The 27,970-nt window shown below is 51.0% G+C and overlaps 1 protein-coding gene across 7 annotated transcripts in view; it reads left to right on the top strand.

Annotated features, from left to right (window-relative positions):
• Positions 1-27,970, top strand: part of LOC100117496 (latrophilin Cirl) — an 86,914-nt gene that overhangs the window by 33,388 nt on the left and 25,556 nt on the right. For 5 of the 7 annotated variants that reach the window (XM_031926384.2, XM_031926385.2, XM_031926386.2 and 2 more), the window contains exons 3-4: positions 14,597-14,783; positions 27,746-27,852. In XM_031926384.2, coding sequence (XP_031782244.1) covers positions 14,597-14,783; positions 27,746-27,852 — 294 coding nt within the window. Of the gene's footprint in view, positions 1-14,596; positions 14,784-27,390; positions 27,498-27,745; positions 27,853-27,970 lie in introns of all 7 variants that reach the window. The other 2 variants (XM_032598721.1, XM_031926383.2) reach the window with 1 other exon arrangement.

The following is a 27,970-nucleotide window of genomic DNA, read 5'->3' as shown; positions in this document are numbered from 1 at the left end:
TCGAGGCTCTCTCTCTCGCGAGCCAGCAAGCAAGAGATCCCTATCCCTTTCTCCTCCTCGCTGCAGCGGCAGCGCGGCGCGGCCATGAATCAAATAAAGGGACTGCGTGCCGCTGTGGCGGCGGCCCAAGATCCCCGGGAATATATAAGAGAAATATAACGTTCGACGAAACAAATTCGCGCGCGAGCGCGAGATCGCTTTGTGCGCCCAGTGTGCGGAGAAATTTCATGCGCTCACCTCATTGAAAACTTGTGCCCTACTCTCTCCGACGCGCAATGCAGTCTATCTCTCTCTTTCTGTGTGTGCTGCAGTGTATACGCGAACTGCGGAGAGAGAGCAGAAGAGGACAAAGGCCGTGTCTAGTACCGGCAGTCCCCCGAATTGCTTCCGCGCCGTTGCTCGTTATTATCACTTTTAATTGGTTTTCAATTATTGGCAAGAACGACGACGCCGGGGCTATATCTGCGCCTTTTGACAGCTTTTTAGTAGAGGGAAGTTCGTTTGCCGCTGCTCGCTCCTTTTGCCGTGCGCTATACGTGTATCTAGTTTTCAATTAAAAACGCCTTTTGCCGGGAAAAAGCTTTTTCTCTCTGCGGGTCGTGTATGAAACCTGCCGGATACATATGGATGAAATTAATATCGCCATAATTGATACGATACGTCCCGTCTATTTTTCACGAGATTCGGGATAAGCTGATCTCAGGAGCTTCCCGCACGATGATTTTTGCAGATGACACAGCTAGTATCTCACGTCAGACGAACCGGTGGAAATAAACTTCGAATTCGAATCAAGAGACGGATGGCCTGGTTTTGCCCGGACAGATCTATACTTGGAATTGCACCGAGCTCTGCCGATTTAAAAATGCAAAAATTGGATTCCGTCTTGGATTGTTCTCTCGATCTTCTATAGGTTCTATATCGCGTTTTTTGTTACTCAGATTGTCAATTGCATAAAACAAGCAGGAAACGATACAATTACCATATTGCGCTCATTTTTTTAGCGACTCACGACTTCATTCCAATAAGGTGAAATATGTAACGCAAAGTTGAATTATTGCTCTTCCAGAACGGGAATTGAAACTTTTTCATCTCGATTATTCACTGCGCAGCTTTGAATCATTCGGCAGTCTGTATATTTCATGTCGTTATAAGTTATTCAAGCTCGCCGAGATCGAAAAATCGACCAAAGATTGACAGCTGCAAATGATATAGACGGAGTGTATTGAAAATGATTTTGTGTCTCGGCAAATTTTCAGACTTTTCATCTCTCGGATCCAGCGCCGTCGTCGCGTTTGTTTATCCAACGGTGCAGGCTTTTTTGCAAAGCTAATGCGGTTTTTTCGAGAATATATCTGCTTCTCGACGCGCCATTACTTGCGATAATCGCGTTTTTTGCCACATCTCCGGCTGCAGCAGCAGGCGACGTGTTGCAAAAACATCCTCTCGGTGATCTATAAGCTCTTTATTTATCCATCGCAGGGGGATCTATAAACGACGCTCTCTGTCTTGGGAGACGACGTGCTTGCGCTCTTGTTTGCATCGACCGATGATAGATTAAATCTGCTTTCCAATTGTGAGATTGCCGCGCGGCGGCTGCAGCTTCCCTCGCGCGGGCAGAAGTGGCCGTTTCATCATCTTCATCAGAAGCTGAAAAGGTAATTTTCCACCGGCAGCAGCCTCGCATATTCACCTTCTCTCGTGTTCTCTATCCATCTCCTTGTCTCCTTGGATATTAAAAAAACGCGATGAGCGCTATTTACGATATTGTCGTTATAGCGCGATCGATTTGCTAATGCGCCCGTAATAGGACTCTGCTATTTTCATGTTATTATTATATTCCTCTCTATAGCCGAGTAGCGGCGCGGTGTATGGGGCATGTAATGAAATATCGATGTTCCATTCCATTACAGCGTCTTTGTTGGCACTTCAAGGCGATATTCTATTGCTTCATTAGAATGCGCACTCTCGGCTCGGCGTTGTTGCTATTTCGAACCGCGTCGGCAAATTGCTCGCGCACGTCGAGCTTCGCACTTCAAAAGGGCGCATACTCTATCTCTCCGGAGTTATTAAAAAAATAAAGGCGACGCGTATACGAGAGAGCGAGCCGAGGGTTATCCGCCGTGGCATCGCAGTCCTTGGTCTCGGATATCCGGACAATAATTAAGACCAGTGCTGCTATAATGAGGTCAGAGCTGGCGCACAAAGCGCTGAAATAGAGAAACTGTAGGCGTAACTCCTTTTTTCCCTCTGGTGTATGTGTATCACATACGTATATAATATATCCGCGCGCGCGCGCGCACGTGCGAGCTGAGGCTTTATAAATAACGAGCACAGCAGCAGCAGCGCAGCGCGGAATGAAGGTTGCGAGAAGAAAAGACACGCGTATTATACGTGCATGTGCAGCGTGCGAGAGTGACAGAAGGAAAGCTAATGGAAAGAGGTGAGGGGCAGGGGGTGATTAAAGTGGCGGAGGGCTGCAAGTGCCGAAATCAGCGCAGTTCTCTCTCTCTCTCTCTCTCTCTCTCTCTCTCTCTCGCATTGAAGAGAAGACTCCTCGACGCGCGCGCGTGTGCGTGTTCGGCGCACACAATAGGGCTCGGTGTATTTCAACACGAGTCGTCGTACTTCTCTCTCTCTCTCTCTCTCTCTCTCTCTCTCTCTCTCTCTCTCTCTCTCTCTCTCTCCCGTGCGGATGAAGGCTTGCGCGTCGGACGTGGAGCAGAGAAGAGAAGAGGAGAAGAGGCGAGTTGAAGAGAACGGAGTGTACGGTAGAGGGAGAGAGACTCGCTCGCTCGCGCGCGAGAGACGTGGCCTTTGGGGCCGAGGACATCCCGCTGTTCCGGCGAGCCTTTCAAGTCTACCGCCGCGGCAGCAGGAGGCACGACTCGCCGAGTCCCGATATATTATTATCCCGAGTCATTAATGGTAAACTGCAATTCTCCCTTTCCTCCTCTCTCTTTCCTCCCTCCTGCTCTCTCCTCGGGCTCTCTTTCTCTCTATACAGTACACCGCTTGCACACTATATACCTCCGGGATTGCATATCCACTCTTAATACAGCCTTGCGTGAAAATCTTCATTAAATTGATTTTTGCTCGGCCTTTTTTCTCAACCTCTCTCTCTCTCTCTCTCTCTCTCTCTCTCTCTCTCTCTCTCACTCAAATTCGCTGTTCGCTCCTTTATGCCACGCTCGAGTGCGAGGGCATCGGGGAGTAGTCTCACAGAAGTATGCGAATTAATAATTCGCGCGCGCATCGACACGCAGTGCTGCTGCAGGTAGTCTTCAAACGGCGCACTAATGATGCGCTCTCGCGCGCGCGAAAGCTCGCTCTGCAGCGCCGCCTGTGCGTTACCTGTATATCTCGAGCGCTAATCTCGATATGTATGTAAGAGGGTCGGTGTATTCAAATGAGCGGCGGCGGCGCGGCGTATTTCCAATAAATCACCGGCAAATCTCCGAGATTTATTAGAACTCGAGATTTCGTGGGATACCGGGGATATAGGCGCGAGCGTGTACACATAGAGGTAAGAAGCTTCTCAATAAGGAGCACGTGGCAATATACAAGGAGATTTGGAGAGAGAGATATAAATCCGGTTAAAATACTGAAAAAATTCATAAAACTACGACTGTCGCGCGCGCGTTTGCATAATATACATTCGGCGCGGAGATAAGCCTTCTTATAAGCGCGAATCGAAGCAAAGCTGCATCGTAGCAGCGGCAGCGGTGCATTATATCTGTATACGCGTGCGTTCAAGAAGCCGAGAGCTAAACGCATCTGCGCGCTCACGCTCGCAATCAGCTTCGCCTCTTTTCAATCTCGGAGCGCGGCGCTCTTGCGCTCTTGCGCGCGCGCGCGAGCCTAGCCGATTGTTTTTTCATAAGATTACTGTAATTACCTCTGATTGCTGCCGGGCGAGCTCGCGCGAGCGAGAGAGAGAGAGAGAGAGAGAGAGAGAGAGAGAGAGAGAGAGAGAGTTGCGCTAGAGAGGCGTGGAAAAGGGTTTATTAGCCGACGCCGTGCGATTAATGCTCGCGCTTGCGCGCATTTCGATATATATTTCCTCCTCTCTCTCTCTCTCTCTCTCTCTCTCTCTCTCTAGGCTCTCTCTCTCTCTCTCTCTCACACTCTGCAGCCATACCCTTATCAATGCAGATTGAAGTAACAGCAGCAGCAACAGCGCCAAGCGAGCCGAAGGTGTGCAGTGTACGTCGAGGGCTCGCGTGATCGGCCTCGATCGACCAGCTGTTCACGTCGCGCGCGTGTTATTCGCTCCTGCGATGCTGTCGGCCCGGGCTAAATTACTTTTTTCTCCGCAGGCACGCTGCCGCCTGGACAGGCATCAGCCGGGGAAAAAGAAAGAGTTGAGCGCGACGGCCGAAATCGACGCACTTTTATACACACACGAACGTGCATACGCACGTGTGCGCTGTGTGCGTGTACGTACGCTCGACAAAGCGTGTAATGCATTCTTAGAAGCGGCTTTTTCGTTCGATGTACGTATGCGCGCGAGAGAGGGAGGGGAGAGGGAGCGTGCAAAAATTAAATGTTTTAGCGGCGGCTGGCTTGCGCACTAAAATGTGTTATTAGAATAACAGCTTATTACTGCGGGCAGCGGCTATACGACGCGGCGCGTATTGAGCGCGAATATCCATTTTAGCTCGCTCCGAGGCTCTCTCTCTCTCTCTCTCTCTCTCTCTCTCTCTCTCTCTCGGACCACACACGTCACTGCAATCTTTCACGTGCAGTGCCGCGCGCTCACTCATCGTAAAATCTCATTAAGAGAGCTGCTGCAACCCTCTTCCCTCCCCCCTCACCAGTCTCTCTCTCTCTCTCTCTCTCTCTCTCTCTCTCTCTCTCTCTCTCTCTCTCTCTCTCTCTCTCTCTCTGATAAAAGTGCGAGAGATGCGGCGCATTAAGAGCCGCTTCGATCGTCACAATAGGCCGATTTATCGGCCGAGCGTTTACGGCGACGCAGCACAAAACTTTGCATCGCTCGCGCCGGGGATAGCTCTCTCGGTTCTCGCTCCGCTTTTGTGCGCCCCGCTGCTGGACACCATCGCCGCGCGCGCTTCTTTCTTCCTCTCGCCGCAGTGTGCGCGCATCACGCGGTGTTTTGTGCAGCGCCCTACGAACTGTATTCGATGTACGGCCGAACGACGTCTCTGTCTGGCCGACACGAGTTTCCCGATGATCGTCGACGGACTGCCAGCCGCGCCCCTCGCTTCCTGTTCCTCTCCGAGGAAATTTAACTTTTAAAGCAGGCCTAATTTTCGACTGTAATGTGTGTAATAGTCGCCGCCCTCTCTCTCTCTCGGATCGCCGTTTCGTTTGAAAAATCATGCCTCGGCTGTATCGCAACGGTACACTCGCGCACCTTCGCTCGCACGCACACGGGGCTGTGTGTTCTGTAAGCTGTCTCGGGGGTCACGGTTCGTCGAGCCAGCCAGCCGAGAGCCACGGAGCCGGAAAGCCTGTGCATCGCCGTCGCGCGAGTAATTCGTTTACGAAACGAAATCGTCGCCCGGCGTCGTCAAGCTCTGCTACTGCTCTATTCCTACGCGCGCGTACACTCCGTGTCCCACCCCCTTCTCTCTCAGAGCAGCTACGCGGCGAGATCGAATATCGCCGCCGCCTTCGTTGCGCGCACGTACACTTGACGGCGGCGGCGGGAAAATTCAATTTTCCGTCCTGCTTTCGATTTCCTCGAGCGACGAGCGCATGTACGCCGGCAACTTTTAGGGGCCAGAACTACCATGTACGGCGCACAAATACAGCGCGCACAGCATTAGCCGTGTATAGCCGTATACGTGTGTGTGTGTGTGTGTGTGTCTGTGCTGGCAAGTCCGGAAACCACAGCGCTCGCTCAACTTGCATCGAGCCACAGGTGAACGATTAGACAGTCTGCAGAAAGCCTCTTGTTTGCCAATTAATATCACTTGAGCGAGCGCGCAACTGTGATGCTCTCCGCGCTATATGTATACGTATAGCACACTGCTATACACAGACAGACGGACCGTACACGGACACCGCGCGAGAGCCGGGTATACATACCGCGTGTATAACAAGCGCAAAAGCCTCGCGGTATAAACCAATTTATTTCGAGCTTAGCCCTGTGTACGCGCGTGTATAATGTGGAAATCGGATTAAAAACTAATGGAATCGATAAATCCGTTAAGGAGCTTTCATTAGCGTCGCGCGCGCTCGCGAGTATACTGTGATGTACGCGCCGCTATAAGTAATACGTCCGTGACGCAACTCTGCGTTATTAATATTCCTCGAGATCTCGAGAGTAAGAGAGAGAAAAGTTCATCATCCCGTCTTTATGCTGGAAATCGTGTGATTCGTCCATGTATGCGCGCACACCTTGGAATAATAATATAATACAATCAAAGGCGTAGAGAGCGAGAGAGAAAAAAAGACGGAATAATGACGTTACATCAGCGCTTCATAGAAATATAGCATCGGGCCGTACACACGATCGACGAGCATACGCAGCGCAGAGCGGTCATTACACAAAAGCTTTAATAAAGCGACGAAGCATCTATAGTCAGGGTCGTCGTCGTCTATCTCGCGTCGCCGCCGCAGCACGTCTACACACAAAGTTCGAGAGCACTTCATCATATCGCGGGGGCCGGTTCGGTTGTCTCTCTAACGAGTTTACTACAATGCTCTCGTGTATTGCTCGAAAGGAACGCGCGACTCTCTCTCTCTCTCTCTCTCTCTCTCTCTCTTGAGGCGAATCTCCCGATTTACCGAGCGTAAATCCGCGGCGGCGGCGACTAAGCAGCAGCGGATCCTAAGCCTGCGAGTGACGCTGTCCATTGCGCGCGCTGTGCTCCGCTCTCTCTCTCTCTCTCTCTCTCTCTCTCTCTCTCTCTCTCTCTCTCTCTCTCTCTCTCTCTCCGGACACTTGTCGTTACGGCGGGCCGCGCTCGTTAATCCGAGCCACGACGACGAAGTCGCCGGCGCAGCAAAAGGGGAGCGACGAGACGAAACGAGGGAAACGAGCAGCGGCGGCGCACTTCTGCCCTCTCGCTCGAGCTTACTTACTTATTACGCGAACGTAGTAGACGACGGCGGCGACGACCCCCGAAAGCTTAAACGCATTAGCGACGCGCAAGCGCCGCGATTCCGAAGCTCCACCTATACGGCGTATAATTGCAGGCTCTCGAGTCGCAATGACGGCGCGGCGGCCGGGGATGACGTTTCAATGAAACGAAATACAGAGCCGAGTTCTCGGGTTATTTGCATGTGCCACTGCTGCAGCTCGTCTCTATGGCTTCTTCCTCTTCCTCCTCCTCTTCTTCTGCTTCGACTTCGCCATATCCCTCGTGCATTCGATTCGGACCACCCGGAGCCGCGGCAATGTGTTCTCCGTCCGCGGGAAACTCGAGCTCGACGTTTCTCCAAATTTCGTGTCCGCGGGCGCTATTTTTAAACTCCGCCGCTGCCGGGGAAGAGATCGGCCGCCGGAACTCGGGGTCTCTTTCTCTCTCTCTCTCTCTCTCTCTCTCTCTCTCTCTCTCTCTCTCTCTCTCTCTCTCTCTCGGTCTCGAGTGTGTTGTTTCAATGTGTCAGTTTTTCTGTACACACGCCACTCGTGACTCGGCTCTCTCTCTCTCTCTCTCTCTCTCTCTGTATAAATCACATGAGCGCGTATAAACGCAAATTGCCACAGCGCGCTCGGCTACCTATAGCTTCTTCGACGTCGTCTGCGGCTAACGAAATGTGTTATTCTACGAGATTGCCCGCAGCGTAAATAAACGATCCGTGCGGCAAGGGGTGATACTTGAAATGTTTCATGCGTGTATGGCTATACGTTTAAGTCTATACGCGGATATAGATATGGCTGAAGAAGCGAGTGGCTATAGGCCTTGGGATCGTCGGATTGTCACTCCGATGATGTACGCGCGCGCGACTTGGAAATTCAACAGAGTAAACGTTCTCTCGCGAGCATAATATATACATTTTGTGTATACGTGCTCTCCTGTACCGGTTCAATGACGCGCGTGCGCGCGTAAGCTAATTATAGAATAAACATATACATATTGAAATTATTAACATAATTATTGCACTGCCTCCTGCGCGCCTGTATTCATATAACGTGTGTGTACGCATGACAATTAATTAGGCGCGCTGCAGTCCCGCATAATTTCCAGATGTAAATCTTCCAAAGATATAAATCGACATTGTGGTCTCAATATTATAATACGAGGAGAGATGCCAGCTTTTGCGCTCATTTGGCCGTGTGCGAGCCGCCGCGTTCTCTGCGCTGCAGCTCGAAGCACTCTCATCTCCTGCGTACTCGGGATGCATAACTCACCTTTGACTTTAATGCACCATAAAAATATGTTTAAAACGTGTATACGCGCGAAGTTTAAGGCGCTGCTGCTGCTGCTGCCTGCTGCTGCTCCTTAAGCCTCTTCTTCTTCTTCTAATCGTACACTCGCAGGAGTCAAGGTCGCCCGGCAATATTTTCCAGATTATTTTACGACCTCATTAGTTTAATACTGATAAATGTTTATGTATATATACTATACGCCGCGTCTGCGGTTTCTGTTTTGCCGTAGCCGATGATTTTTCTTCCTCTTTTTTCAGAGGGAGGGAGAGAGAGTCTGGCTTTTATTTGGGGAAAAGAGAGAACGCGGACAGCCGATTTGAAATACGACGGGGATGTCATTCACGAAGAGCCGCCGCGCGCGACCCAAACACGTTTTATCTCTTATCCTTCTTGCGTCTGCAGAGAGAGAGAGAGAGAGAGAGAGAGAGAGAGAGAGAGAGAGAGAGAGAGAGAGAGAGAGAGAGAGTCGAGATCAAAGGACTGAAGTGAAACAGCCATTTTTATTCATATATCCTCTCTCGGCTCTTTAAAAACGCATAAGCACGAATTCACGGGACGAATGCCGAGTGTACGCGCGTACATAATGTACGCACCGCCGCTGCTGCTGATGCCGAATGAATTTTAATGCATTTATATGCGTATAAAGCAGCCGCCGCTATATTTATATATTGAAGGATTTTTACTGCTAATTTAGCGCGACATATGCGTGGAAAGAGGAAGAATGATGAGAGAGCTTGGAAAATCGTCGTAACTCGGTTTTTTTTTCGTACTTTGCTGCTTAAATTATGACGTAGGATTTTAATCACGAGCTGGTATATGCGCGCAGAGATGAGAGAACACGGCTCGTTATCGAGGCCGTTAAAAGCCAGGATGAAAATAGTCATATACTCTCTCCCTTTGTACTCGTTATTTTCGCTGTACATGAAGATATACAAGTGCGCGGATATTTTCGTTCTATTAAAGCGCGATGATAAGAAACGGGGCATCAATTTTATTTTTGGAATAAAACGCTATTAAAATTTTACGCCGAAGTAAAAATAAAAAATCATTTTTTATTGCATCATTTCGAATGACAGCTTTTGCGCGTCGCTACTGCGCTAATAATCCTCCAGTTGTAAAGAATTGTAGTAATAACGTCGAGTGATTAAAACTTAACCGCGGAGCACTTTATTTAGCGGTAAAATACTACATCAAGTGATCAATATTTTATGTCTATTCCGTGATTATCGCTCTCGTCTACATTTGGACGATCGAAAAAGAACACCATAAAAGTATCGAACGAAACAAAGGACCACCTACGACAAGAATTCGATCGGTGTTGATTAATAAATACTGTTTTCGGAGATTACTATCAAAGGCGAAAGTCACCGCGAGCTTTCTCACAGGGGAAAAAATATGAAACTCATGCCGAGTGAAGGGGTTATTATTAGACCACCCTAGTGGGCGAAAATGGAAGCGGATTTCTCGAATTGTTTCAAAGCTGCTATATACACATGTATTCGACGAATCAACCTGTCCACAAAACATTATGTAAATCAATAATTTAACGATCGCAAACGACGCGATGAATCAGGCGTATTGTGCGTAGCTCGTGCCCGATCAAGACGTATATAGCAGCGGCGGGCCGCTCATCAAAAATGCTCGCGCACTCGAGCACATACTCGAAAAAATATCCTGGGCCATTGTCTTGCAACAAAAAGTCTTTACCATCTGGCTGTGCTGCCGAGGTATTAGTCGAGAGAGAGGGTCAGTCGGAGCAGCGGGGAAGTTGGTCCGCTTGTATATAAAGTGACGTGCACGCATACGCGAGCGAGCGATGAGCTGTTCGCTCATTATGTACTTGTCATATCCGGTCATATCTGTTACTTTTCATTCTTAACGCAATTACGTTTAATAACGAGGCACACATCGTTTATCCGTTTAGGCCTCGTCTTGCGTTTTAAAGTTTCGTAGGAAAAGAGGAGCTGTGGCGGCCCGCGGCCGTCTTTTTCATACGTGTAAATCAATAACGTGTTCGTCATTATTTTTAACTGATGCGCGCGCTTGATTGTAATCGAAATTATTCTCTCGAACTTTATACATTTATGTTCTCACACTCACTCGAGGGGATCATTATACATTTTTAACGCGCGCAATCTCGCCAGCTTTGACAAGCGCGCGCGATTAATGATTGACACATTTTCGAGAGAGCGATGTGTGTGTATTAAATACTAGAGCGCGGGATTTTATTATTTTTTTATATTTCGAATATGTATAAGTGACGAGACTACTCGTACGCTTTTTAAGCCGCGTGTGCCATTTTCTGTCCTTCTTTGAAATTACTCTTATATCTCGATGGCTGTAAAAAATGACATCAATTTATAACACAACTCGACTCGTGTCCCGGCATTAATTATGAGACTGTGCGAGAAGGGGCAGTGGGACATGGCAACTTGAGGCTCGGTTCGAGATTAAAAATTCTCCCGATCTTGAAGGGCTCTAAAAATTAAGAGCTCACCCCCTTATACTCGTATATGAGTATACACACGTAACGGCGGCTTTCCCTCCGCTGCACGGCAGCGGCGGATAAAGCCATTCGAGGAGACGAGGGAAAACGTGTCTAGAAACGATTATTATCACACGTCCCGTCATCTCGGACTACTGCTGCTCGGCTAACCTTCGAATTCAAATAGGCCGTAAAGCCGCTTTTATGAGTCGTGAATTTTTACAAAGCAGCCTACTCGAAATATCAATTCGTGCGCGCGCGCGTATAAGCGGTATTTGCTAGTTTTCGCTGTATTGCGGCATCAGCTTCGCGTATAAGCGCCGATCGTAAAAATAAAAAACGTGTCAGGGGCCCCCGTAATGACAAGCATTTAATTTTAATTTCCAAATAACTTGTATACACCGGAAAAACACGGCTCCGAAAGCTTGTTCGCGCTGAATATCCGCGAGCGAGCGCCTCTGTATATGCGGATGTGTTGGCGGGGGCATTGAAATGTCGATGAATGAGAAAAAATTTGCGTCGCACAAGCAGTGTAAATATGCATAGCCGGTGTGTGTGGATGTTCAGTTTTCGAAAAAGTTCTCTGGCTCCTCCGAAAATAGAGGAAATAATTCTCCCTCTCTGTGTATCTGCGCGAATACGACGAATTCTCGTTTCGTACAAAAACTCCCATTTTTCATCGGGGCGGCCGCACGGCATAGAGAGCATAGTGCGCAGATTGGAGAGAGAGAGAGAGAGAGAGAGAGACAGAGACATAGACATAGATTTTGGAAAAAAGTGCGCTATGCATACTTGGCGGTCGCGAGCAGGTCGAATTTTTTTCTCGATATATTCATCGCGAAATATTGAATCGTACGCAGATTCAAATTAAGTCCTGCATATTTCATGCTCGATGCGCGCGATATAAACAAGCGGCATTATACGTGTTTTGACATGGGCCGCGACCCGACAAAAAAAGCTGCTCTCGTTGATTTATTCAAAACTCTCTCGCCGCGGCGCCCGGTTTTTAATTTCATGCGTCTGATATGCAGGCCGCGCGGCATATCGGTGTCACAGCGCGTATAAATACACGTACAACACACCGGGAATCAGCTACATAATCGACGCGGCGGATCCGAAAAAGTCCGTGAAAAGTTGGCCAATAATAGAATCGTCACAGCGGCGACGTGTCCTAATCCGGTTCGGAAAACAAAATTATCCCCTCAGGCTGGAGTCTCTCTGGTCCTGTGTCTCCCCTGGCAGGCGACACAATATTTTCACCTCGGCGCGTTAGTCCGATTTCCCGTGACTTATTCGTGAAATCCCCGCCTCTCCTGCGGAACAACGCAGGTCCACATTACGGGCATCAGGACGCATCAGCGCCGACACAGCACGTCTCCGAGAGGAAAGAGCAGGAAAAAAGAGAGAAAGAGAGAGAGAGAGAGAGAGAGAGAGAGAGAGAGACATCAGAGCGCACAATCGAGCGTCGCCCTCAATGGAGAAAACGGCGCGAAAAGACACAGTTTCCCGCGCGCGACAATGCGAAGGGACCAGCAGCAGGCGTCGCCGGTTCTGCGAAGCAGCAGCGGCAGCAGAGGAAGAAGTAGTATAGTTATAGTATAAGAGAGAGAAAGAGAAGCGAGAGAAAGAAGGAGGAGATCGCTTTGTGCGAGCGAGCAACCCGCCTAATTGCAGAGCGCGGGGCGGGTCCGCTATAGCGGGGGGAGGGGCCCCCACACCTGATCCTCGCGCCGCGCGAGGATCATTTCGCGATCGGCGCGAGCAGATTATTATTGCCGCCGCCGCCGCCGAGCTCTGCTGCTGCTGCAATGATTAAAAAATCCATATACTGCGCGTTGCAGCTAGCGCGACGCCGCCGCGCGCACACGTGCTAGGCCTGCGTCTCGTCTCTTATACTCTGGCTCCTTTTCTCTCTCCCCTGTGTACGTGTGCCGTGCACAGGCGAGTCGTCGTATCCTGAGAGAGAGAGAGAGAGAGAGAGAGAGAGAGAGAGAGAGAGAGAGAAGTGAGAGGAATTTCGGCCGGCTGAAACGTGAAAAGAACGGCTCTGGGGGAGGGTTCATCCTCTATTATTCATCCGAGAAGAGGAGAGTGAGTGAGAGAGCGAGCGAGCAGAGCTCGATTGATCGGGGGCCGTATACACGCGTGTATAACAGTCGAAAGCCACTCGACTGACTCGGCGGCGGGTTCGCTCCCTCGCAGCGGCAGCAGCGATTCTTTCGAGAGTGACTTTTGTTGGCTTCGATCGACTCGCGTAGGTACGCGCTTTGATTATACATACGTACACACGCGCACATATAACTCTCTCTCTCTCTCTCTCTCTTGCGCGCGCGCGAGAGAGAGGGAGAGAGTGGTGGAGGGGAAAAGTTTGCGCGCCGTGAACACCTGTGTGAAGAGTCGCTCTTCTCTCTATCTCTCTCGCTTTTTTTCATAGTCCCGCGGCTCTTGACTCTCGAGCTCCACACGAGCATAGTAGAGAGGGAGCTGTATAGAGTGCCGGTATAGCGACTTTTTAGCAGAGAGTTCGGAGAGCTGTATGTGTGTGTAGCTCGCGCGGGGCGCGACAAAGGCAAACTCTCGGCTTAATTAGTTGACGTATTTAAATGGATTTGACTCGGGCTGTTATGGGAAAAGCTGCTGCGCTTTCTTCGCGGCTCTCTCTCGCTCTCGTTGGAAATCCCTTTATCCTAATTCAATCAGGGGTTTTACAAGGCGACGAGGCAGCTCTCTCTCCCATCGGCTTGCGCTCGCTCGTCGCTCACAAAGCGCCGGCTCTCTCTCTCTCTCTCTCTCTCTTTTTCGGCGTCTCGCGCTCGCTAATTTCATCCACTCGCTCCTTTGACAGTTTCTCTCTCGTATGGCACTCGCTATTTACACACGTTGACTCGCATCCACCCACCCTCTCTCTCTCTCTCTTTTTCTCTTCGCGTCCATATATCGAATTAACCTCCGCCTATATTCTCGCTTATCCAACTTCTTTGTGCGCCCCGTTACTTTTTATACCCGGCTCATCCCCCGCCACAAAGGCTTCTCTTTCGCTCTCTCCGGCCTGCGTACGTTATTTTCCAGCAACGTTTTAAAAGCGCGCGCGAATTCATCATCATAAACGCGCCCGCGAGGGCCGCCGCTTTTTCCTGTACACTCACCGAGTATGTACGCGGTGTAATGCTTGTTTCGGGCCGGTTGCTCTCCGAGGGCCGATCGATCACGCGACGCTGCTGTATTAGCGAATTTCGAATAATTCCCAGCTGCGCTCCACTTTGTCCGACGACGACGAGGACGATGATGATGATGATGACCATCGCTATTGGAATAAGTGCAGCTTAAATAATTGATTACATCTTTCGTATGCGCCCTTGCACGCGAGCCGATGCGGGGTGATATTACGTGGGTGTACATACACGTATAAATTATATTTCAGTCGTTTCCGGAGAGAGCTGGCTTCGATTTTTACCGATTACACACGCACGCGCTCGCGGCGGCGCAGCCGGGGACTACTGCTGTGTTGCGCTCTCGCGCGACATTAATCGGCTTTCCGGCTTTAATCCAATATATAATATCCGCACAGAAGCAGCCGCAGCGCCGCTGAGGGTAATTAGTTTTACACGCGTGTGTAACGTATAAATCGTCGTCGCTCGACTGTATATACAGCTAGCGCACCTCAAACATCGTATACGTAGAATACCTTACGCAGCGGCGATATCGCATATATTATCGCGTTGTTATATAAGTACCTATATATCTAATTTTTCGCCCTTCTTGTGTTCCAGAGAGGTACGACACGGCGTACGAGTGCGAGGGCAAGACGCTCAGGATAGAGTGTCGCGAGGGCGAGCTCATCCACCTGATCCGCGCCAACTACGGCAGGTTCTCCATAACGATATGCAACGAGCACGGCAACACCGACTGGAGCGTCAACTGCATGTCGCCCAAATCCTTCCGCGTGCTCTACAGCAAGTGAGTATCATGCCTGCCACGCATTCGCACGATGTCACACACGCTCACACACACACACGCTCACACACACACACATACACACACACAATGGCATACCGTATACTCTCTCTCTCTCTCTCGCGCGCGCGGTACACCGAGAGAGCAGAGCGGCATAGATTTTCCCTCGGGCCCGAATAGAGCAATAAAAGTCGGAAAAAAGAAGTCATTACTCTCTATATATCCGAGCAGAAAGCTGCAGCGAGCGTGTCCCGGGGTTTGCGAATAGTCGCGGTCGGGGTTTCTCTCTACGCTTAGCTGCTCTTTCTCTGGCTCGTAGCGCGCTGTAGTACCCGCACACGTACGAGCGCGCGGGAGAGCAGAGCTAGCTAGTGGTAGTAGCAGTAGCGGTGGTACAGTAGGGTCGGAGTTGAGCCGCCTTAGCCGCGGCCGAGAGGCAGCGGCAGCGGCAGCTAAGGAAGAAGCAGGAGGCGAGGAGGAGGATGCGAGAGAGGGACCGTTCGATCGGAATGCAGTCGCGTCATCTCTCTTTTCTCCTTCTCTCTCGCTCTCCGAGTCTCGGAGTCTCGGTCTGCGCCGTCAGTCCTGGCTCCTTTTCTCTCGCTCGCTTGCACACACACTCGCTGCTCTCCCAAAAATGTCCCAGAGAGCGGCGCGGCAGCAGCCTCGGCGAAGGAGAGGAAGAAGAAAAGGCCGGCCGGCCGAGCGAGCGAGAGGGAAGGGAAAAAAGAGGAAATAATAAAAAGAAGACGGAGAAGAAGGAAGAAAGGAGGCGGCGAGGAGAGCTGCCGCTGCAGCAGCACATAACAGGGCTTCGCGTGCGCGCTCGGCTGCTGCGCGAACCGGCCAATTGCTTGACCATCGGAGCGTGCCGCCCCGGCGAGAGAGGGAGAGCTGTGCAGGATCGCCGAAGAATCGCAGCATCAGCGCCCGACGCGAAATCCACTCTATTTCCTCTATACAGTCCTCCCCCCCCACCACCACTCTTCCTCCCGCATCGCGCGAGCTCGCCTCCTGGAAACAGAGAAAGTATAAAAAAGGAGGACTGGGCGAAAAAAATACTCTCCGCGAGCGAGAGCGCTTCGGGTTACTGGGTTATCGATCGTTACGCGATACACGCGATTACGCGCGCAGGGGGAACGAGCAGCGCGACTGAACCTCTCCCCCGTGGATTATCATCGTAAATCGTTCTCTCTCTCTCTCTCTCTCTCTCTCTCTCGCGGACTGTGCTGCGTGTCGCGGAAATTTGCAAGAAAATTGTGCGCGCCAAAACAAATCGAACGCGCGACGCTAAACGACCATTTTAGCTTTTCCAATTTCCCGCTCGTAAATTATACCGCACGAGCAGGGCTGAAGTAGCTGTAAACGAATATCCCGGGAATATAAAACACGCGCTCACGCACGCCGCGCGTTTAGCGAGAATGAAAAGAGCGCTCGCGCGTCGATAGCGTACGTAACGCCGCGAGAGAGGAAGGGAGGGAGAGAGGACTATCGGTGCATAAGTAATGCGCTCCCTCGAGTTTTACACTACTTGGAACAGAGAGCGAGAGAGCGAGAGAGCGAGAGAGCGAGAGAGCGAGAGAGAGAGAGAGAGAGAGAGAGAGAGAGAGAGAGAGAGAGAGAGAGAGAGAGAGAGAGAGAGAAGTTTTGCAGCTCGCCGCGCGCGGCGGTGGCGTCTTGGCGCTTAATAAATAACGCGGCAGACTCCTCCGCTGAATTATGAATCCCGCATTATAATGCCGTAACGAAGCTCTGATTTAATAACGCCGACAATTATTCGCCAACTCGCCCCGTGCGCGCCGATGAAAGAAGGAGCGGTTAATGAAGTTATTACAGCTCGCTCCTCGAAACGTCAGTGATTGAAATCATATAAAATGTCGGTGCTCCTTCTCGTCGATCGAACGCACGAGAGCTCGAGAGGTTAATGAACAAAGCCGAGCGTGCGCGCCAGTCGCGGCTAATCAATCGGACAACGCGTGTAAAAATCGCGTGGTCCGTGTTTACACGTCATAAAAGCGGGGGTCGTCGTCGTCGGTCGTGGAAAAAAAAAGCGTTGACCCTCTCGCATTGTGTAGCGGCGATCGCGTGCAGGTATACTCGCAGCGACGCAGCCGGCAGGTATATCGTCATATCAGCATTCTTGTTTTACAAGTTCGGACTGTTGTCGATCGAGGGGTAGAAATCCCAGAAAGAGGGCAAAAAGGAAGAGGATTCTGGCGGCGTCGACAGCAGCATCCGCAGAAGAAATCTAATCGCGCTCGCATGAGTTTTTTCGCCGCGGCGTTTAAAGCGTTGGACGGGCCGCGGCGACGTAAAAAGGAGCGGAAAATCCGGGGAGAAAAAAAGAAGGAAGAGAATAGACGCGAGAGAGCGTCTCTCGAGAGGAGCCGAGATTTATAGGGATCATGTTGCGTCAACGCCCTCGAGCGGAATGGAGCCGGCGAGGAAAGAGTAGCGTTCGAATAAGACGTTGTCGCGTCCCGGAGTCACGAATACGCGAAACTGCGCGCACTCTTATCTCTCGGCTGCTGCTCAGGAGAGTAAGGACACACTGCGCTGTTGCACAGCGAAACCGGCGGAGAGAAAGAGCCAACAATCTTATTTACAGTTTTGCGCGCTTTCTTCTTATTTCGCGCGGACCTCACATTTTTTCCTCCCACCCTCCTCCTCCTCCCTCTTGCCATTTCCCTCCTTTTTTCGCCCGCTCGCTCTCTTCTCTTTTGTTTTCTTTCCTCATAATAAATCTCGAAATAATGTACGTCTCCACGGCTCGATCGCGATAGCGTCGCTGCGCGTTCCTGTTCCTCTCTCTCTCTCTCTCTCTCTCTCTCTCTCTCTCTCTCTTTCCCCCTTTTTTCTCTTTTACGATCGAATCGCGCGCGCTTGCACTTGCGGGATAAAATTGCAGCCGCGCACTATACTCTCCGCCGCCGTCGCCGCCGCCGTCGCCCTCGTCAGCAGTGCCCCGAAAAGTGTGGGGGGGGGGGCAGCTTTAGGGGCAAAATCCATAAAATCCTTGCCCGCCGATTGCCAATCTACATTAATTTTATTTGCTTAATTGACACGTTCGTGTGTTTTCGTTGGCAATCCATCTTTTTTCACGCAGATAAAACACTCCGCGAGTGCGCATATACACACCGGGTAATACGTTATACGCTCGTTGGGAATTCATCCGCGGGCTTTGTTTATGTTTATCGAAGTGTTCCGCCACCATTAATGAGATACTAACCAAATAAGACCAGCATTTTCTCGGCTCTTTTGTGTTTTCTTAAGCGTCGTCGTCTCTCGCTCTCGCCCTCTCTCCTCTCTCGCTCTCCGCGCTACGCTCTTGTTTTTCATGCTCGTAAAAACGTCAATAAATCTCTTCTAACCGTGCACTGCTGCTCCTCGAGGACGACGACGACGACGACGACGACGACGACTCGGAAAGAGAAGAGCAGAGAAAGAGGAAAGGAGCGTCGAGAGGGAACAAAGTCGAAACGCTCGGGGAATAACTTACTTCTTTCCTTTTTCTCCTCCTCCTCGCTGCAGCAGCAGCCTCTTCATTGCCTGTCTATCCTATGAAAACGAAAACTCGGAGCGCGGCTAAATAAATTAAGCTGCGAGAGGTGTCGGCGTTATTTCGACTTTCTTCGCGCCTGCGCACCTCTCCTCTTCCGCGTTCTGCAAGTAAGCGTCCCAACTTTTTGCGGCCCCCGAAACACTTGTTTACCCGAGCGTAAGCCTCTTCCTCCCCTCGGCGCGTGTATGCGCTTCGTCGTTTTTCTTCTTTCTGCCACGACAATACACGCGCCTGCTGCCGACGGCACTGATTAAAAAGCCCGCCGGAGCATTGATTGCGCTAATCCCTCGTCCGACTTTTCGCCGCTGTGCAAAAACGCCCGTTTCATCTTTTCTGCGCGCGAAAAGCGCACGGCGCGTACATATAGCGCAGGAGAGCCCCGGCCTTAACGAAATCAACGGTCGGCGCTGCGTAAATTTCCAATCGATCGGCTCTCCGCTCTCTCGCTCTCGCCGCATCTGTCGGCTGCCGCTGCAGACTGCTATCTCTCTATAGATGTATATAGCATCTATACCGCCGGGCGTACAGTGTATTCGGAAATATGTAAAGGGATTTCACCGAAGCGAGAGCGCGAGCGCGATTCTTCATAATTAGCTTAACTGCCAATTTCCCATTAAAACGCCGGCGCCTGCAGCAACAGCAGCGGCCCGATGTAACGTTTCCCCGTTCGCGTTGCGCGCTCGATCTTTTTTTTTCGGGAACAGCGAGATTCGTTTGCTCTTTCTCTCTCTCTCTCTCTCTCTCTCTCTCTCTCTCTCTCTCTCTCTCTCTCTCTCTCTCTCTCTCTCTCTCTCACTCGACTGCGAGAGGTATGATTTTTTAATTTAAAAAGTCCCTCCCACCCTTTGTTCGCAAGAAACATTCGCGCCCGAAAGAATTGTTATTATTGACGAGGCCGCGATAAGTTATCGATCGATCATCGGCGCATTTTATTATTACACCCACAATGCAGTGCAGAGCTGATAGAGCGCGCGCGAGGCTTCCGTCGGCCGCGCACAATGAATACGAAACTTAAATATTCAAAGCAGCGGTAAAGGCGCCACAACTTTCCAACAACGAACTTTGCCTCGCGCCGCGGTACATCGTCGGCGGCGGCGGGGGAAGATTTTTCCCTCCGGCGGGCAGCGACTACGTGCGCGAAATTTTTCCAGCTCCTTGGCGCAACAATAGAAATTAAGCAGCGCATATAAGTCTTGGCAAAAATAGCCTCTCTCGCGCGGTTGCAACGCGCATTCGTACGTACGTACACACGTATTGCAGCAAATTTAGCTCTCGAGTTAGCCGCAGCGCAGAGACTGAGTTCTCAGATTAAACACAACTCTTACGAGCCATTAGATGCCGACTTTTATGTTCGCAATTTATAGATACGCTCTCGCGCGCGAGTACCAGCGGAGTTATGAAATATTCTGTGAATCGGTGAAAGGCACAGCTCAACGCTCGCGCGCGCGAGACCGAGAGAGCTTTATACCGTATTGACCGCGCTCGGCGTTGCGATAATATCGAACGCTCTGCGCGCAGCGCTCGCTCGCTCGCTCGGTGTAAGATTCGACTTGCGTATAATGCTATTCATTGTATTTAAATTTTCCCAGGATTTTCTCAATTAATAATATTCCACGGCGGTTCGCTTAGCGCGCGCGCATTGTAATAATATTCCGGATATCTGCGACCGTCGCCGTCGCCGCCGTCGCTGTTTACCATAAAAGTCTCGTTATTTCGACGTCGTCGGGGCTCTGCACGCGAGAAATTAAAATATCCCCGACGCGGATTATGACGTCGCGACGGGCGATGCGCGAAAGAAGGACGAGCATCGCGCGTAGCTGTGTGTGTGTGTTTTTAGAAGACGGTGTGCGCCTGCGCCGCGATGCAGCGAAACTTTCCACTTTCTACTTTCCCATAGACGGCTTGTCCTCCCGCGCGCGGAATCGACAGGTTCTCTCTCTCTCTCTCTCTCTCTCTCTCTCTCTCCCCTTCGACGCTAAACACAGAAGTACCCAAAGCGGCGGGCTAGACTCTCATTAGATCTGTTAGCGAGTCACTCGGGGAATTCGCTGCCGCGCGCAGTAATCTTCACTTCATTTATATCGGCGACGGCCAATGCGCGAAACTTTAGCCAACTCGTCGAGGGCTGCCAGACTGCTATGCGTTTGTCGGCGCGGCCGTAATACAAACCGCCTCTCGCGAGCTCCTCTCTATTTAATCTATCTTTTCACGGGACTTTCGACAATATACCCGGCGCTCTCTCTTGAGAAGTTGTTTAATCCGCAAGGAGCTGTATATACGCTGCGTAACGCGGAGTGCGAAATTAAAAGGAGTTTTAAACGGCGCTTCGCTGAGAGCAAGAAAGAGAAAGAGCGACCTATGCCCGATGTATAAGAGGATCTCGCATAAGACTCGCACGGAATAATCTATTAAGGTGTCCCTTCCGAGCGCGCGCATTGAAATTGAAATTGCAATTTACAGCTCTGGGAAAAGTCCTTAAATAAACAATGACGGGAGGGAGGGAGGGAGAAACAGCAGACCTTCCTCTCTCTCTCTCGTAAAAGCAGCACGCGAGAGATTTAACGGGCGCGCGCGCGAGCCAGAGCTGGAAGAAAGGCCGCGGCGTAAAATACGCGGGAATAAAAAAGCACGCACACACATAGCCAGTGGTGGCGGCGGCGGTGAGAGAGAGAGAGAGAGAGAGAGAGAGGATCGAGTGTCGGGTGTCGAGTGTCGCGTGTCCCGCTAGTTTGTGCATTTTTTGCGAGCTGCAGTGGCCCCGAAAAAGCATCAGCGACGGGGGAACAAAAGAAGGTACCCCCCCCGGTAAAAGCCGCAGAGAGCTCGCGCGTGAATGTAGCGCGGAGAGAGAGAGAAGGCCCGATTATTCGGCCCCCGCCCCCTCCCTGACCGTCGCCTGGGATATAACATAGCGCTCGCGAGAGCAAGTCTCTCTCTCTCTCTCTCTCTCTCTCTCTCTCTCCGTGCACGCTGGGACGCACAAAGGGTGCCGCGCTCACGCGCGACAAATGGCCGTCACACCTCGTGTTTACGTAACCAGAGATGCGAACGAGAAGCCTCAGCCTCGCCGTCTTCTCCGGCGTCTCTCGGACTTGCAAAATTTGCATGCTTATGACGGAGCTGTACATGCATACGCGCGTAGGCTGATGAGCGGTGCCGATTGTTATATAACCAAGAGGCGCGATGATGCGTGTATACGCTGGGGGGTATCATTCGCACGGCGGCGACTTTCTTCTCTCCGCCGGCGTGCGTGTGTGCGTGCCTACGTACGTACGCACACACACACACACACACATACACACACGTGCGGGCAGATATGGGAGGGGAGATCGTAATTACGTTCGTGCCGCGTGTACACAATGGCCCGCGCGCGCATGAATAATAAGAGAGCCGCGCTGCTTCTCTCGCTTAGCTCGCTTACATGCGTCTAATCTGGGACTGCGCTGCTGGGAGTACTTGTGTTGTGCTGCGGATATGCGGGAGAGAGCAGCAGCTAAATAGCGAGGCGAGCGCTGATTGCTTTATCGTTGCGTGTACATGCTTAAAATCTTTTCGAGTGAACCGTTCACTCGGCCGGCTCGGCGGGTTGTCGGAATTTTTAAATTTTTACTCAATCTCGTTTTAAATTGATACGTTGTTTTCAAGAGAACAACGAACAGAATTAAAAAAACTTTGCTGTAAATGTTTTATCTACAGTAAAACAATCGAAAACTGTATAATAAAAGCCTTTGTTTAAAATAGTAAGCTTTTTTCGAACACGATGCTTTTAAATACAAATGTTGCTCCCGTCGATAAATAAGTCAAAAATGTAAAAAAAACGAAAGAAAGGATTCATTCACTTGTAGCTTGAAATAGAAAATCTATTCGAGAGTATTAATTCAGTACCCTATTCCAATCCATTCGTCGCTCTTATTTTATAGAGAATACAGTTGTACGAATATAGTTGCCTCCGTAATATCCCGATTCGGTAAAAGAAAATTGAGCGTTCACTCCGCGGACTTTGGTAGGAAAGCTTCTGAAAAATTGAAATCGCTCTCGGGCTTTTTTAATTTTAATATACCTCTTTCCGCGCTACTGCGGCTCTCTGCGAAGCTGATCGTCGTCAAAAGAGCGCAAATTACACCGCGGCGATGATGAGAATCTAAATTGCACACATTCAAAAGGATGATTAAACCAACGACCGATTGAAATCCGAGAGCGCGCGCGCTTGCGGCTGCAGCAAAGAAGTGCAGTCCGCGTACAGGCGCGCAGAGCGCGAGCAGCAGCAGCAGATCGATTCATCCAATTAAGCCGATGGCGCCCGATAAAAATCCCAAAAGCCTAATTGCGCGCTAATCACGAGAGAGCGATGAATGTAGGTTATATTGGCCAGAACGAACGCGCGAGTGATGCTTATGCGCGCGCGCTTATGTATGTGTAGATCTGCAGCAACGCCAACGGCGGCACAGAGTATACAGCGGGTCGTCGCCGATGGTGGGAAGCGATGCCGCCGGTGGTGGCAGCGTAAATATATCCGCGTGAAAAGCCTCTTTGAGCGGCGCGCTACTGCTCTCGGTCGATATTACCGGCATGAAAAGCGTCCGCGTGTCGACGTCGCCCCTCCGCTCTCCAGAGTCCCGCGCCCGCTGCTTCTCTTTAACTGAAATCCCAAAAAGTAAACACACGGGACACGCGGCGCTGCCGCCGCTGCTGCAATCAGAACGGACGCCCCCCGCCCTTCGATTTACATATATATAGCATTATATAGACGGAGACGCGTATATATCGTGTATTTCTCTAGTCCCTCTCTCGTTTCGACGACCTGCACCTTCTATATCTACATACGGAGAGGGAGAGAGAGAGAGAGTATAATGCCATACATAAACAGCACACATGCCTGCGATGATTATACATACATTATTATACATATGCTCAATATACATATACATATATACACGGACACGTGCGTAACGCGCGTGTGAAAATACGACTGCGTGTGACGTGAGTGCGCGCGTGCGTGTGTGTGTGTGTGTGAAGCTTGAAATTACAGCGCCTGATGCATTGCCATGGATCCTCTCTTTGGTGTCTTGTCTCTCTCTCATCGCATCGCAGAAGCGGAGCATACATACATCTTCCACAGCACAGCGAAAGAGAGAGCGACGCTATATACTGACAGTGCTGCGCACAGCGCGCAGTGTACCAGCGTCCTTCATTCATTCTGCGCCGCTGACCCGTTGCCTTACACCCTCTAATAATACCCTCTCCCTCCTGCACCCTCGCTTCTGTCTCTCATTCCATATCTCCATAGACCAGTCTTTGTTTAACCCTCTGTGTGCGCACCTCATCCGATGGTTGTTTTCAGTGTGTTTTTGCTGGCCCGGGTACTGCTGCAGAGCGCAGTTTTGTTTTCCAGCTCAGCTTTTTCGCCGCATCGCATTCGCCGTCCTCTCTTTCACATGGCGCCGCTGCGGCTCTCAAAGTGCGCCGTGTCCCGGCCGTCTCGGCCAAAGGAATCATCATCCCCCCGGGACACAAAGGCCGTTTTGTTTGCAACGAGCGAGACATTAAAACGCTTTTAATAACCGCGCCCCTCCGGCAGCGGCGTGTTTACCGAAAAAGTAGCGATTCACCTTCTTCCGCGGAGCCGAGTAATTTGCCGAAGCAACTAGTCCGTGGCCCGCGCTTTCATTCTGCTAATTAAAGAGTAGCGGAGCTGTATAACTCTCTCCTCCTTGCACAGCGCGCAGGGATGAATTTCGCCTTTTCAGCAGAGCTCGAGGGCCGCGGATGGGGGGATCGCGCGCAAATATGGAAAATCCATTTGCTACTCTTATCCTCGCTTTCTTCCGAGGGTTACTCGCTCTCTATACGCACACCCGGGAATATCTCTCCGCGCTCCTCAAGTGCGCGATTAACTCGGCTCTTTAACTATTATATTAACGGCTCGTGCAAGCGCGAGGGAGAGAGAAAAGCTCTCCTCCGGCCCTTTTTCACCTCTTTTTCTCGCGGACGCGCCTGCATGCAGCGCAGAGCCGCGGGTCGATTCGCGCGCATGCGTATATGTTGCATATAATAGCGCGTACGTGTGTGCCCGTGTACGCTACACGCGATTGAATGCTCGCGCTATTTTCCAGGGGAGCACCACGCGACAACTCGTCAAACGAGATCAAAAATCCTATTGGGAGTGCGACACCGCACACACATACACACTCGGGCTGGATAATTAAGCGCGGGCTTTTCAAATTGCGTGAAAAAAAACTCTCGAGGGAGAGAAGAAAGAGCTAACCCAGTTTAGAGAATTAATGAAAAAAAATTGCTTTCAATTCGAATTTACATCACACTTTCGTATATATATATATATAACACGACTCGCTCTTGTGCGGATAGCTGGGCGGTTTATTTTTACACACTCGCGCACGGTCCGCGCGGATCCATAATCCCGGCGCGCGCGGCCGATGCTATCGCGGTGCGTGTTTACGCGCGGCTTATCAGCGCGCGCTCGCGCTTACTTAATTTAAGGAGAGTCTTAAAATTAATGGCCGACTGCGATGGAATCCGCGTCAATCGAACTACTCTCCGCCCTGAGCGCGCGCACTCTGTAATTACGGTAAATATCAATCATTCCTAGAAATTTTTTCTCCTCCCGCTCGGTCGCGTCGGGGGTGAAATTGTACGTCGTTAAATATGATTTCGAATGAAATATAAAAAAGATGGTCGATAGCCCGGCCGTCGCGCGCGCCGTTCTCTCTCTCTCTCTCTCTCTCTCTCTCTCTCTCTCTCTCTCTCTCTCTCTCGTTCCCTTTATTCCGGCTTTCTCTCCACTCTACTCTTTCTTGCCGCCGCGACGTGCTTAACAGCGACATTTCCACGGGCCATGAAACGACATTTTTTCGTGTTTGACAGTAATTTGCTCGTCTGAAATTATGCTTACTCACGTGATTCTCATCTGAGCCGCGGCGGCGGCGCACAGGAAACTAGAGCCACGTCGCTGCTGGCCTTTTTTCCCCCGTCTATTAAGGAGCGTAATGAAAATTCAGTCGTATTTAACATTCAATTCCGCGGACGAGCGGGAATACGCAGGTATACCTACATAATGTAATACGCGCTGCGCGGACGAGCGAGCGACGCGAAAATTATTTTTTACCTCTCGCACGTGAAACCCGATTTGCGTCACTCGCGAGCGTCTAAATCTTGCGCCGCGAGATTAGCCTTTTTTCTCCGACTGTTTTTGCGGTTCTCTCTTTCTCTCTTCACTGCGTTTGACGCGATATTGAGGTTTCGCAGTCGCTACTAGCTGTTATTACCGCGCGTTTCGACACTGTCCCAAAGTGTGCGCACATAGTTTTGTCATCGCGTCGCGGTTCGACTCACGCGCACAGCTGAAACGTCGAATTATAAAAGTTTCGGGGGCTGTGTGAACGACGCGAGAGCGCGCGCGCGCGTTCATTAAAATTTCGTTTTGCCGGATTTTTCGGACCATTGTTTTGCCTTGGCGTTCGAGCTCTCTCGGCCGCTGTATTATTTGCCCTAAGTAATTGCGAAAAATTACGCCTGTTTAAAAATTCATTACGCGACGATGTGAGGCACACGTGCTAATGTACGTATGTGCGTATTCATGACACGAGCGTTTTTGCGTTCGACTCGCCACATATTCCCGATTAACTCTCGTGCGGAATATTTTCGAGCGTGTCTGATTTAGCATTTTCGGGTAATAATAGATGTCGCGCCTGGAATCCCGGAGTGCACATCGGAGCTGTGTAATAATACCGAAATTACGTCGCGCGGAGAGGACATCAATTAAATCTCTCATTTATACATAGACGATGGGCGGCCGCGCGCGGCCCTTACGTCCGCGCTATATTGAATACGATTTCCTCCTATTAATAGAGCGCGCCTACGACGCACGTGCATCCTTCAATTTCCTGCCCGATATATGTGCGGCGTCGTATAACGGTACACACGCAATATATAAATTCGAATTAGCGCGTCCGGAAAGTGAATTTTTCATTAGCCACTTTGAAATTCCCTCTCTACACATATTGCGGCGTACGGTAGTAGCGGCTCTCGAGGTTAGCCCCGACCGAATCATTAAAGCTCTTCGGCGCTTTTGAAAATCCTCGACGCAGAGACGTGTAACACGCGTGCAGTGTATGTGTGTGCATAGAGAGAGAGAGAGAGAGAGAGAGAGAGAGAGAGAGAGAGAGAGAGAGAGCTGGGGGTGGCCGGCGCGTCAATCATCGACGTAATAAAGTTAGCGCTATTAGCGAGTAAATCATCGGTGCACAGGATCGACGTCACTCGCGGAATTCATTAGCGGCATTCTTCGGGCCTCATTTCCTGCAGACAGGCTTAATAAGTCCGCTGCTCTCGAAAAGCTCTCTCACTCCCTCTCGCGAGTAATTATCGCGCGTTTTTCGACTCTGCGCCGCGCCTGTTTGCATATCCGGCCAGAGAGGCTTTGTTTATGGTTAACAATGGGGGTTGGAACGGGGGGCAGCGGAAATTTCGCTGGCCTCGGAAAATCGCGTTATACAGCGCCGCAGCTCCACTCCGCTCAATGGTGCGCGTGGAAAATCCAGAAAGCCGCCGCTGCGTCTGCGTTTAGCGCGGCAGCCACTCAAACGTAGGGGGTTAGAGAGTGCTTTTTCCCCGGCAGCGCCACCCTCCCTGCGCACTGCAGCGGTACGTACACAGCGTATATATCCTCGAGGCAGGGAGGAGAGAGCGAGCGCGCGCGCGAACTGCCTTTGTTTGTAGCTTTTTTCGCGCTGGATTCGCGGAAGCGCCGATTGTGGCAAATGCCTTCTCTCCCGGAAAAATGCTTCATGCGCCCTTTTTTCATCTCTCTACAGCCTCTCGCCGCTCGCTCCACTGTGTACCTCTGTGTGCGCGCGCGTGTGTGTTGTTCTCCCTGCATAGCCTCCGCTGTTTTTTTTTCCTCTCGCTCCCTCGCAGTCGTGCGCGTCGCAGACTACTAACACACTAACGCGCGCGTGTGGGGCTTGTTTTTGGTGAAGAATCATTGCAGAGTACGATGAGATGAAAACGCTCGTGATGTAATGTGCATAGGTGCAACGGTAGGCGCTCGTGCGAGCTGGACGTGCGCAGCGAGAATTTCGTCGAAGACCCTTGCCCCGGTACCAGCAAGTACATCGAGGCCCAGTATGACTGTCTAGGTTGGTTTTTCTCTTTTAATTTTCTTCTATCCCTCTCTCCATCCCTCATCCCCTAAGTCCCCGCGTGCGCTGGCGTTGAGAGCGCGAGACAGCAGCAGACGGAGACGCCACGGGCAGGAGTGCAGTGCAGGCGTTGTAATGACGAGCCGCGTGCAATTGTGCTGATTGTGATGATGATGATGATCATGGTAAGAAGACACACTAACCGGGGGCTCGTTCTCCTCGTCTGCTTGTCCCGGCTTGCGCAGGTGTAACCAGCAGCAGAACTGCAGCATCGTCGCCTCGACCTCGCAGTTCGGCGATCCCTGCCCCAACACCCTCAAGTACCTCGAGGCGCACTACCAGTGCGTGTCCGGTAAGTAGCATCGGCGAGCCGCCGCACGGACATCCGTCAAAAGTTGATGTGCAAGCGAGGATCTCTCTCCGCCGATCGTCGGTGCGCGGTATGGTGCAGCAGTAGCGCATACTGCACA

Source organism: Nasonia vitripennis, chromosome 3 (assembly GCF_009193385.2).
Source record: "Nasonia vitripennis strain AsymCx chromosome 3, Nvit_psr_1.1, whole genome shotgun sequence".
Classification (NCBI taxonomy): Eukaryota; Metazoa; Arthropoda; class Insecta; order Hymenoptera; family Pteromalidae; genus Nasonia; species Nasonia vitripennis.
Note: the sequence above shows the minus strand (reverse complement) of the source record. Positions and strands in the feature narration are given on the sequence as shown.